The 12,637-nt window shown below is 51.0% G+C and overlaps 1 protein-coding gene across 1 annotated transcript in view; it reads right to left on the minus strand.

The window, feature by feature from the left end:
- Positions 1-323: 323 nt before the first annotated feature.
- LOC115337750 (olfactory receptor 14C36-like) overlaps positions 324-12,637 on the minus strand; it is a 43,326-nt gene continuing 31,012 nt past the window's right edge. Inside the window, exon 4 of the mRNA XM_041121670.1 lies at positions 324-924. Coding sequence (XP_040977604.1) covers positions 324-924 — 601 coding nt within the window. The remainder of the gene's footprint in view (positions 925-12,637) is intronic.

A 12,637-nucleotide genomic window follows, 5' to 3' on the forward strand; every position in this document is an offset into this window, starting at 1 on the left:
GGAGGAAGATCTCAGAAGAACAAGTCACTGCAGGGCCCTTTATTTTGTTTAAAGCCACAGAGGGTACGCTCCTCATTTGCACAGCCTGCAGGGGCACAAAAAATCTGGATATATTGTGAATTAGAAACCAGAGGGAATAAAGACATTTCTTTGTGGAAAGCATTCAGATAAGTAAAAAAAACCCAAAACACAACAAACTCCAAACGAAAAGAAATAGAGAAGCCATGAAACCAAAAATCTTCATAAAAGAAACACCAGAGGAGGCTGGGCCTGTAATGAGATATGAGTCCTATGCAAGAAGACAAGAGGCAGTTTATTCCTTCTCAAAAGCATCCAGTGATTAGTTTTCTCAGGGCATCCTTGATCTCATGGTTTCTCATGCTGTAGATGAGGGGGTTCAAGGCTGGAGGCACCACCGAGTACAGAACTGCCACCAGCAGGTCCAGGGATGGGGAGGACATGGAGGGGGGCTTCAGGTAGGCAAAACTGCCAGTGCTTATAAACAAGGAGACCACGGCCAGGTGAGGGAGGCAGGTGGAAAAGGCTTTGTGCTGTCCCTGCTCAGAGGGGATCCTCAGCACAGCCCTGAAGATCTGCCCATAGGACAGCACAATGAAAACAAAACACCCAACAGCTAAACAGACAGCAACTACAAGTACCCCAACTTCCCTGAGGTAGGCATCTGAGCAGGAGAGCTTGAGGATCTGGGGGATTTCGCAGAAGAACTGGTCCACAGCATTGCCTTGGCAGAGGGGTACTGAAAATGTATTGGCAGTGTGCAGCACAGCATTGAGAAACCCACTGCCCCAGGCAGCTGCTGCCATGTGGACACAAGCTCTGCTGCCCAGGAGGGTCCCGTAGTGCAGGGGTTTGCAGATGGCAACGTAGCGGTCAGTAGGCCATGACAGTGAGAAGAAAAGTACTCTGCTGAGATCAAAAAGACAAACAGAAAGACCTGTGCAGCACATCCTGGGTAGGAGATGGGCCTGGTGTCCCAGAGGGAGTTGGCCATGGCTTTGGGGACAGTGGTGGAGATGGAGCCCAGGTCGAGGAAGGGAGAGGTTGAGGAGGAAGAAGTACATGGGGGTGTGGAGGTGGTGGTCACAGGCTACGGCGGGTGATGATGAGGCCGTTGGCCAGGAGGGCAGCCAGGTAGATGCCCAGGAAGAGCCAGAAGTGCAAGAGCTGCAGCTCCCGCGTGTCTGCAAACGCCAGGAGGAGGAACTCAGCGATGGAGCTGCTGTTGGACATCTTTCTTCCTCTGGGAATGGGGAGCACTGTACAAGTAGAAAAAGACAGGGAAGAGTCAGGGCATTATTCTCTGAGCAATATCAAAGCCATTTCCCATAGACCCTCCCACTCTCACACAGACAGACCCTTTTCCTTTTCTTAGGAGACCTTCCTTCAGGCCTGTGGCTGGAGCCCTGCTTGGTGCTGGCCGAGCGTGCAATGAAGAGCAGGGCCTCTGCCCATGGGCTCTTGAGAAGTCAGCCCTGCTCTGCAGCAGTGGGTTCATGGGATGGGTGCGGGCAGGGGCCAGTCTGGTGTTTGACTTTGTCAGCTGAATCCACTCCTAACGCAGAAGGGGTTGTCAGCACCTGCACTCCCAATGATAAGGACCCAGGAAGGTAAAAATAGTTTTAGAGTTCTAGGGTTTTTTACAGCTGCCTACATCGCCCCTGGGGAGTTTTCTTAGATCTCGGAAGCCTTCAGCATTTCTGCTGCAGTCTGGGAGAACAGCATGAGCCAGGCAAGTCAGGAGGATTGCCTGTGGCTTAGTGCAGAGAGGGGGAGCTGCTCTGTCCTTCTGTCTAGTTCCCAACTTTCCACTGTGCTTGCAACCTGTCTGAGGATGGAGGGTGATCACGCTCCCATATTTTACCCTGAAAAGCCACCAGACACTGCTGAGAGCAGAGACATCCACTGCAGACCACCAAATGTCTCACCCTTTCTCAAAGTCTCAGCACCCTGCTTCTAGCCAAGGACACACCGGGCTCATTTCACCAGCCCAAGAGCATTTCCTCAGTCATAGGCATCTCTGTGCTTCTCCATGGGGCTTCTGATAAACAGAAAGCTGCTGTGAGACAGGTTTGCATCCTGCAGGGCAGCTCACAGCTTGGAAGGACACTCTGAGGTGACAGCCAAGTGACCTACTGTGCTGGCATCTCTGTAAGGGAGAATCAGCTCTTTCCCCAGCCCCACAGACAGCATTGAGCATCACCCCTTCAGATGAGAGGAAAGCTGGGACACTTGTTCCCATGGACACAGCTGCAGGGGAGGACCCACAAGACCAGTGTGTGACTCTGCAGCTGAAACTCCCATCCCCAGAGAGCCTGACAGCAGAAACAAGGTAATAGCACAGTAAACACAGACAAGTGGAGAAACAAGGAAAAAAGCAGTGATGGTCTGTGCTCAGAGAGGTAAAGAGAGAGGCAGCCAGGGAAATCAGGAAAGAGTTACCCTTACCCAGCTGTGCATGCCACCTCCCAGGCACCAGCACAGCCAGGCAGGTTGTTCTCATTCCCTGTGCTCTACTTCAGGAGGCTCCTGTCAGACTGACTGATCCTCAGGAGTTACAGCTCCCGAGTCTCAGTGAGCCTGTTCAAGCATGACAGCTCCTTTTCCATTTCTCCTGAAAATTCGCCAAGACTAGGAAAATAGAAAACCCAGCTCTAGGAAAGCATCCTTAACTTTATAGCAATCCCTGCTTTGAGCTTCTCCTTGAAAAGTGCCCTTGGGAAATGCCCCGGGGCTGATCGGGAGCTGTGAGCAGCCCCTGATCCACACAGCACCCTCTTGTCAGCAGAAGGACCCTGCCCTGCTGCAAGTTGCTTCTTCCACCCACAGCTTCTCCCCACTCTGCTGTTGGAGCTCCCCAGGCAGGCTGAGTACTTACCCTGACCAGCGGCAGAGTCCCCTGCCCCAGCACACAGCCCCCTGGGGTGCAGGGACCCTGCTCAGCAGGACAGCCCTGGGCACCCCTGGCTGCACACCCAGCTTCACACTCCGCAGCCATCCCCGGGTGAAGGCAGCTGACATGCCCTGTCCCTCTGAGGGTGCAGCAGGGAACCTCTGCTCCAAAGCGCGTCCTTTTTCTCTACACTGCACAAACTGTGAGAGTCCTCCTGACAGATCCCATAGGCTGTGGGCATGTGCCAGCTTTAGGAGGTCATTCCAGGAATTGCCCTGCAGCCAGAGACTTACCCTGTGAAGGGCTGTCAAGATTTTTCTCCAAGGTCAGCTCTTCTCTCTTCTCCCACCCCAGACTGCCTTTAACCTCTCTCTCTGCCTCACTCCTCTCCCCTCGGTGCCTGCAGGCAGTGCCCTCAGCCCTGCTGCGCTTTGCAGAGGAGCTGCTCCTGGGCAGAGCTGTCTCTCTGAAATGCTGCCTGCTTGCCATGAGCTCCCTCCATCCCCAGGAGCCCAGCCCAGCTCAGCAGCAGAGGACCAGCCCAAGGCAGCACTTTCTCTGCCCCCTCTGGGCTCCCTCCTGGTGTCCCTGGGGCTCCAGGGGAACCTGCTGGGAAACAGGCTGAAGCAATCACTGATGTTGCCTCCCTCAGCTAGGGAGAGACACTTCTTTCCTGAAATAAAATTCTCCTCTCAGAGACAAAGTTACATCTACATGCCACATTTTTTGGTCATATTGTTAGACAGGATCCCCAGAGAGAGGCAGGCAGGGATCTCCTTTGACCCCTGCTGAGGGAAGGCATCCATGGGTCAATGGAGGCAAATCATCCTGCCTTTCTACTCATGGCATTGGAAGGAGGCTCATGCTGCCTCCCATGCACACCACAAAGCCACAGGAGGTGGGATTCCTCTTGCCTCAGTTCAGGTGTGAGCAAAATAGACACCTGCATGTGAGCTCCTTGTCTCAGCTCCCATCTGAATTAAGGGAGAGCAAAGGCAGGAGTCAGGTGTTCAGATGCAAATCCCTGGTGACATTTGAACGTGTCAGAGGTGGTCCAAGATACATGTAGGTAACAGCAAACTGTAACGGAGAAGTTCATAGAGACAGGGCAACATCTTGGGAATCATGTATGAGCCTGGTGGGAAATTCCTTTGGCCAAGTGACATGGCAGCTTATGCCCAACTAAAGGCCAAAAGAACCTTTTCCTACTCCTTATCTTCATGGCACTTGATACAGGTATTCATATGAACGACTGCAGTCATGTACCATAGCGAGAGCTGGGTCTCTCTCTTTTCCATCAGCTGAATTTACTATACCTACCACTGACTGTAATGGCATGTGTCCCATGTTCCGTCCCCACGCTGCCTAACAGAATTCAGGGCACGTACTCTGTTTCATGTCCAAATCCAGGGCCACAGAGCTACACGAGATGCCAAGGCTGGCAGGGACCCTCACAGGAGCTGCAGGAAAGCAATTCCCATTCAGGGTGGGTGCATCATAGACGTCCCAGACGGCATCACAGAGAGTGCGATTTGGTGCCTGTTTGCCATACACTAAAGCCATCAGTCAGAGGCATCAGACGTCAGATGCCATCATGAGGCAAGGTCTGCTCCTTCTCCACCCAAGAGCTGCAGGCATTGCCATGAACAGGAAGCATGTCACACAGGGGTTTTTACTCACTCCCTTGATGAGTCCAGTCAATGAAAAGACCAAGAATTTTCAGAGTGTGCCTGGATACATCTTGTCTTCAAGGACATCATCCTCCAAGCACAGCAATGGTCCATGTCAAAACTCGGTGGAAGCTCAAAAAGGGTTTCAAGGGCACCAAGATGAACTTTTGGTACTTCAGGAACTGTTACAGAAGCAAAAGAGATAAGGTAGGACCACTGCTGAAATGAGGAAGAGTAGCTCTAGATAGATCTGAGGTACTCTACGTCACAGCCTCGGTTAATACCAGCAAGGTCTCCCAGGCCTTTGAGCTGTGAGGCAGGACTCTGGAGGAGAACAACCAGCAGTGGATGGGGATCAAGCGCGGGGTTACTCAAGCAAACTACACCCTTACCAGTCCATGGGAACCATAGGGGCTGCATCCAAGGGTGCTGAGAGAGTGATTTTTGTTCTCGAGGAGGTGCTGGTCTGGTATGACCCCAGTAAGAAAGGAACTCGGACACAGTGAGCTGCATTTTAAAACTTATGTTCATCATCGTTAACACTATAAGGAGAGAACCATGCAGATCATCTTAGGCCCCTTTAGATGGTGAGAACCCCAGGTGGTGTAGCATTGAACGGGCTTTCTACCTGAATGCAGCAAACCATGCAGACCCCATCCATAGAAAACAGTCTCCTCTTTTGGTCATCCAAGCTACTATAGGATTTTCTTACAAGGAACAACTCTACTCATCGGTCTCAACAGTCAAACAGAAATGATGTTTTCATGAGAATGTTTTGCTGCACGGTTAGATACAGGCAAGGCCACAGCAGGCAGGCAAGATGTCCAGTACAGAGTGGGACCTGCCTGCAGGCTCGTGTGTGATAATATGCTGCTGAGGTTGTCCTGTGGCCCAGGGATCTGTGCAGCATTACACAGGTTTGATGGCCTGTGCTGGACTGCGCAGCAGGGTGCAGCGCAGCCCTAAGAACTCGATGGTCAATCTTTTTCTGGTCAGGACCAGTGTTCAGGTTTCCCTGTGAGAAGTCTGTCGGTCCACTACGCTGCCACAGCTGAGATGCCGTGGCCCAAATGTGCACTGCCAGGAGGAGCTGGAGACCCATGGCTTGTCACAGAACTGTGATGGTTTTGGATGAAATGAGACGTGGTGGGACAGCTTGCTGAGCTGTGGTGCTGCAATGGAGGGCTACAGGCTCTGCCCAGGGGAGCAGCAGGGAGGACGAGGACTATGTCCCCTGTATGAAGGGGAAGCTTGGATTTGTGGGGGTCCTCTATGTGACAGACAACAGGTTGGGTTATCTTCTGTCATTTAGGATGAGAGCAGGAGTCAGCAGGAGTGACCTGGTGTTTGCAGATTACAAACTGCTTGCTCAGGGAGAGGAAACAGAAAAGGTCTTTTGTCAGCAACCCCAGGAAGTCTCCAGGTTCATGAGCAGGCACTGTGGAAGGTGGGTGAGGAGGCAATGAGGCACTGGAGCTCTAAGGACCTCATGTCCTTTTGCATGTGCAGAGTGTTTACTGCTGGTGACTACATCCTACCATCAGTACTGGGCTGTGTGCCACCCCCTGCTCTCTACAAGACTCAGGAACTGCCAGGTCTGTCTCCTTCGCTAGGGGGATTTCTGTTCAGCTACAGTAATCATTTCAGTCACTGTCCCAGATAGCCGTTCTGTGGCCCCCAGTGGAGTGGACCACTTCTTCTGTGATTTCACCCCATTGCTGGAGCTTTCACACACTGGCACTGTGACACTCATGCTCTTTGCTGTCATGACCTGCTTTTTAGATCCCATCCTCCCCTTCCTGTTCACATGGTCATCCTGTGTGCATCAGAGCTGCCACCCTGAGGAACGTCTCCCATCCGGCGCGGGCAGGCAGAAAGACTTCTCCACCTGCTCCTCCCGCCTCACTAGTGCCACTCTTTTCTACGACACCCTCATCCTTGGGTGTGTGATGCCCAGAAGAGCCCTGCTGAGATAGGCTGACAGAGCCCCTTATCTACACCATCCTCACATCCCTGTTCAATCCTCTCATCTACAGCCTGTGGACTAGAAAGGTTGGGGCAGGGGGACACTGAGAAAAATGCTCAGGGAAGCTGTGAGCTGCACGGAGAGCCCATGGGAGTTGTGGGCCTGCAGGAGGAGATCGCTTCTGGTTCTCTTTTGAACCAGCCCAGAGGACCATGGACTGGCACGTGCGGTGTCCTGGGCACTCCCCTGCAAGTGTGGGATATGAAGACGGCTTTTGGTGTGCGATGCAGCAGAGAGGTGCTGGTGGAGCTGGCTGGTGTCATCACGAGGCCTCTCTCAAACATCTTGGAAGGGGCAGAGAGATCAGGGAGGTTCCAAGGATCCTCAGAAAAGGCAAATCTCAAACCCATCTTCAAGAAGGGCAAAAAGGTGGATTGGGAGTGTGACAGGTTGGCCACCTTCACCTTGGGAGTGTTTACAGGTTGGCCACCTTCACCTCAGTCCCTGGCAAGGTGACAGGGAAAATGCTCTTGCAGCCATCTCCATCGCTTGAAGGACAAGAAAAGGATTGCTGAACCCATGTGGGAGGGGAAAGAAGGGCATGCTGTGTACCTGGACTTTTGCAAGTCCTTGGATGTGGTTTCCCATAGTCTCCTTAGGGCGCATTGTTGACATCTAGGACTGAAGACGTGGACTGATGCAGTGCATGGGAAGTTGGCTGGATGATCAGGAACGAATTCCATCAGTGGTAGAAAGTCCTCTGGGAACCCAGCAGCATCTCTCCGTGATCAGCAAAATTTCATAAAAGATCATTAAAAGCTGGAAATTAAGACTTTTTCTGCTATTACATAGATTTCCTTTTCTGCGTAGGCTTCAACATTTTTCTAAAATTTACATTCTGGTCTTGATTCAGTTGCCCGCACAGAGGTGGCCATGGCATCCAAGCTGCCCTGTGGTAACTGAAGCACCCATGTGGGAAAAGTGATGCAGGAACCCTTCGGATCTACGAAGTGGGTTTGCAGGCAGGGAACCTCTGGGGTGGTGCAGGGCATCACCTTCCTCCAGTGCTGCTGGGTAGGCTGTGAAGAGGCCTCTCAAGCACAGCAGACAGTATGTCCCCTTGGATGGTGGCTGTGAGGTCACTTCTCACTGGTCAGCAGGGAGAGAGATACTCTGAGGTCATGAAGGTCATCAGGAAGCCACCCTCAACAAGGTGACACATTTGGGGAGGTCAGGAGGAGCCTGGGCAAAAGAAATGGGGGATTTGGGGGAGGGAAGAGGGCCTTGACCAACAGACACAAAAGATTTTGAAGAGGTAAAATGAGCTAAGGGGACATTGCTGTGAAAACACTGACTGTGAATACATTCCTGTTAAGCCCTTACACTATCTCTAACTAGTAAGCTTAAGACCTAACCCTACCCCTAAATACTTCTCCTCCCCCTGACAGTAATCCACCGTTACTAACCTAACTGAGCTTAGGCTATCCCTAACCTCAAAGCTTACATCTAAGCCAAATCCCAAAGCCATAACCCCTTACCCTTACACTTACCCGGTTGCTCACCCTAGCCCCTAGCCTCTACCCCAGTATTAACATGTTGGCCCTTAATCCTAGCCCTCACCCCAGCCCTAAACAAAACCCTGACCCACCATGCTAGCCCACACCTTAAACACTAGCCAGGGAACCTCAGCAGGAGACACCAAACTCTCTCCCTAAGCCTTTGCCTAATCCCCAACCCTGAAAGGTGAGCTCTAATCCCTAAGCTCCTACCTCAACACCGAATCCCTGAAGCTCTCTTTCCCACGCTCTACTGCCCTCATCTTGGTCACCTCTCCTCAACCTTACGTAAGCTGTTTGGCCCCCTGGGACTGGGGCAGGGATCGTGAGGTCCCAGAAAGGTCACATGGCATTGCGACAGGAATGTGAGGTGACCTGTACCTGATGAGCTCGTAGGCCACAAGGAGGAAGATGGGTGGGAATGCTATGGTGAGGTCAGCTGTGCCTCAGGATCTCATGGGACAGCAGGAGGCACAAGGCTGGGAAGGTGGCTGGGAGGTCCCTTCTGTCCTTGGAGTTGATAGGCCAGCAGCAGGAAGATGGCTGGGAAAGGGACTGTGAGGTCACTTCTTTCTGAAGGAGCTGATAGGTCAGCCCTTGACTCATGGCTGGCGTATGTGCTTCTACGCTCACATCTGCCAGTGTGTCTGCCAGGCCAGCAAAAGCATCTTGATTGTGAGAATCCCTTTCCCCAAGTACCTGGTAGGCTTGTCCAGGACAAGGGCTGGGATATGGGTTCTCACACCTCTTCTGCCTGAGTACGTGACAGGACAGCAGCAGGCATGTGGCTTGGAAGATCATGGTGAGGTTACTTCTGGCTGGTCAGCTGACATGCCACAAGAAGGCTGATGGGTTGGGCTATCACTCTGACACCAATTATGTCTGAGAAGCTCATAGGCCAGTAGGAGGCACATGCCCATGAAGGCAAGTGTGAGGTCATTGGAACCTCCAATCTCTTTGGGTCATTGGCCATCAGCAGACACATGGCTGGTCTGTTGACTATGACATCACTTCTGCCTGAGAATCTGACAGCCAGCAGCAGGCACGTGACTTGGTGGTTGTTCTGTACCTGGAAGTTCTGGTTTGTTACGTCCCCAGTAAGAAAGGCACGCAGCCTCGGTGCAGTATCATTTAAAATGCCATTTGAGAGAGCAAACTCTACAAACAGTGAATAAGGCCAACTGCATACAGGCCTGTATTCGGAGAGGTGTGGCCACCCAGGCAAGGGTGTTCTCATCCCTCTGGCCTCAGCACTGGTGTGGCCACATCTGGACTAGTGTGTCTGGGTGTGGGGTTCCCTGGTCTGGAGGAGTGGGGAAGAACTGGAGCGGTCCCAGAGGACATCTGCCAGCATGGGGCCTCTTTGGAGAGGCTGAGGGACTTGGGCTTCTTTAGCCTGATGAAGTGAAGGCTCGGGGCACTATAGCAGTAGAGCGCACCTGCGTGAAGGGTGGCTTCAGAGATGGTGGAGCTTTTCTTGGTAGTGGGAAGAGAAGAAACCTGCGCAAAGTGCAGCTTGAAAGGTTCAGACTGGATGTGTTGAGAAAGAAATGTCACTCAAAGGGTAGCCTTGTGGTGCAAGAGGTCACCCAGAGAGAGCCCGGATCAGCCCATGGCGTTGTGTTTCAAGGAAAATCCAGCCAGGCTGGAGAGGACATCAGTGAAGGAACAGAAATGCTGGGGTGAGAGCTAGCTGGGAAAGCAAGATGGACATCAACAGCCTGAAGGGAAGGAGGTAAAGCATGGGACAGGTTATGACAGCCTGCAGTAGAGATGGCCAAGTGCTCTGGCAAGGCTGAAAGGCAGAACAGGTCCAAGGGATTTGTCATCTTGGATTTGACAGTAGCTTCTGCCACTGAGGCCTACCAGGTAAAACTTGTTTTGAGGCTCTGGACTTAGTTTCTTCCTCACCCCTGCTTGGGGAGGCCAAGAGGTGTTGCACAGTTTTCCTACTCTTGGCATTGCTCACCCTCACATCTTGCTGCCCCCAGGAAGAGCCCTGACTCACCTGTGAGGGACAGAATCTGTCTGCCCAAGGCCTGGAGATCAGGGCTTGGCCTTTCTGCTGCATAAAACAAACCAAATATTTTCTCAGCATTAGAGCCACCTTCACAGTGCTTTTGCCTACCTGCAATCACAGCCTCCAGTTATCTGCTCTAACGAGTCCCTGGGGAGGCTTTGTCAGTAATGGCCCTCAGTGGGGCCCATTAATGCTTCAAGGTACTTTGCTTCTGACTTTGGCTTCTTGAGAAGTTTCTTTCAGTCTGCTCTCAGTAGCTGAGGTCCATGGACTCAGCCTCAAACACACCATGGGGCTCATTAAAATACAGAAAGTTCTAACGAGCCTTCTTTCTTCCTGCAATTTTCTCCAAGTCTTCAAGACTTGTACAGCTAATTAGAAAAATTTCATAGTGTAGTTAAGGAGGAAGATTTCAAACTGCACCTATACCATAGGTTTTTTTCCTTTTAAAGAATAGTTTTTCTTACTCTTCAATTTAGAGAAGAGGTGATAGAAGCATTCTCCGAGTGATAATGATCCAGAGTGTCTCCTCAGGAGGTCTGGACAGCTAGGAAAAGCAGTCCCTTGAGCTCTGACACTGTATGGACAACCTTGCTCCTCACCTCTCAAACCTCACCACTTCTGACCTTGGCCACCTGGGGCTTACATCTCTGTTCCTTGCCTCAGTTTCCTCCACTGATCTCTACAGTTGGATGTTACAGCTCCATTGCGTCATCTCCCCCCTGCTCTCCTTAGAGAGCTGGCTGCACACAGGCCCAGAAGAATTTTTCCTGTTTGCAAGCAAAGCAAAGAAAATCATACTTAAGTTTCATAAACAACGTCACACTCCTCAACCATATGCAAAGTCCAGCTGCCCCTAATGAGGCTGCCTGTCTACAAGGGATAATCTTATCAGAAATGTTTGTGATGAATACGAAAAAGTTAGATACAAACATAATTAAAGAATTGGCTAAAGAGACTATTAGACTACTGGAAGACAGGCAAGCTTTTAACTCCCTGAAGCTCAAAGCAGCTTGCATAGGGGAGAGGTATCTGAATGAACAAAGAGCAAGGGAAGGAGAGAAGTGGAGCATAATGGAAAGGGCCTTTGCCTAGGCAGCCTGCATCTGAAAAGATGACTTTCACAAATGGTCATTTTGTCAGGACAGGTGTAACTACATGAGAGACTAGAGAAACTAAATACACCGAAGAACAGGCAGAATAGTGGTAACGCAGTTACAGGGAAAGACTGATATTTCTTTGGAATGTCCTCTGTAAAGGGTCATGGAATTGGTAGGGGTCTCTTGAGAGTGAAGACAAACCCAAGTTGCGCCCGTCTCCTTGTGATAAATGAATTTAGTCTTAAACAGGATTCCAATCAAAGTTTACAATTTATTAAATGAATAAAGGCAAGCAAACAGCCCTGCATGGATCAGCAGCCTCTGCTCTACCAAGATGCATGCTGTGAAAAGCAACCCAGCTTCTTTTACAGTCTAACATTAGTTACATCGTGTCCTTTCAAGACTCTCCTCATTGGCTGAGGGGTCTTCAGTTCTCCTAGAAACTTCTCGAACTCTCCTCATTGGCTGAGGGGTCTTCTATACAATGTATCTCCTCACTGCTCCTCGCTGCTCGGGCATGACAGCAGACAACCTGTGCGACAGGACACCCTGCACAACACCAGCTGTGGCCATCAAAACCCAAGCAAGTTCGCAACAGACACCCCCCCCCCCCCCCCAACAAATGCATATAACAAATTGCTTACACACTGCCACTTCAATACACCCTCTATTCATACATAGTAAAGATCACCCCGTTCGTAACCTCAGCTTAATACTATGATAAATGCCTCAGTTCTCCCTAGGATCTCTTGTTTAACACTGCGCAGTTAACAACAAAACCGGTTTTGGGCTGGCAAAAAAGAACTATATACATATCATCTGTTTCCTCCTGGCCTGTGGTTATACTAGGACCGACCAAAACGGTTAAAGTGAGGGTCACATTTTATTATGCGGCCCTAGCATTGTTTATATTGACACGAATCAGATGAACACATTTCACACTTCCCAAGGGTAAATCAGGCCTTGCCAACCTGATTGCCGTCATGATGAAGGAAGTGCATTTGTGCATGAGGGGAACATGGTGGATGTTGTTTACCTCCACTTCAGCAAGACTTTTGGCACAGTCTCCCTCAATATTCTTCTGCTCAAGTTAGGACAGTACAGTCTGGATGGATAGACAAAGAGATGGGCAAAACACCAGTTGGATGATGAGGCTGAGAGCAGTGGTGAAGGGGCTATACCCGTACCTGGAGGCCAGTGGGCCATATTGTGCGCATTGTGGGGCTGCACAGGGGACTCTCCTGGGCGCTGTGCACTTTAACACCTGTATCCATGACCCGGAGGAGGCAACTCTCACCACGTTTGTTGATGGCACTATATTGGGAGGACCATTCCTGTGCCTTGGTATGCCATTCAGGGGAACCCTAACAGGCAGAAGGACTGTCGTGTCAGGAACGTTGTGAGATACAAGAAA

The sequence above is a fragment of the Aquila chrysaetos genome (assembly GCF_900496995.4).
Source record: "Aquila chrysaetos chrysaetos chromosome W unlocalized genomic scaffold, bAquChr1.4 W_unloc_6, whole genome shotgun sequence".
Classification (NCBI taxonomy): Eukaryota; Metazoa; Chordata; class Aves; order Accipitriformes; family Accipitridae; genus Aquila; species Aquila chrysaetos.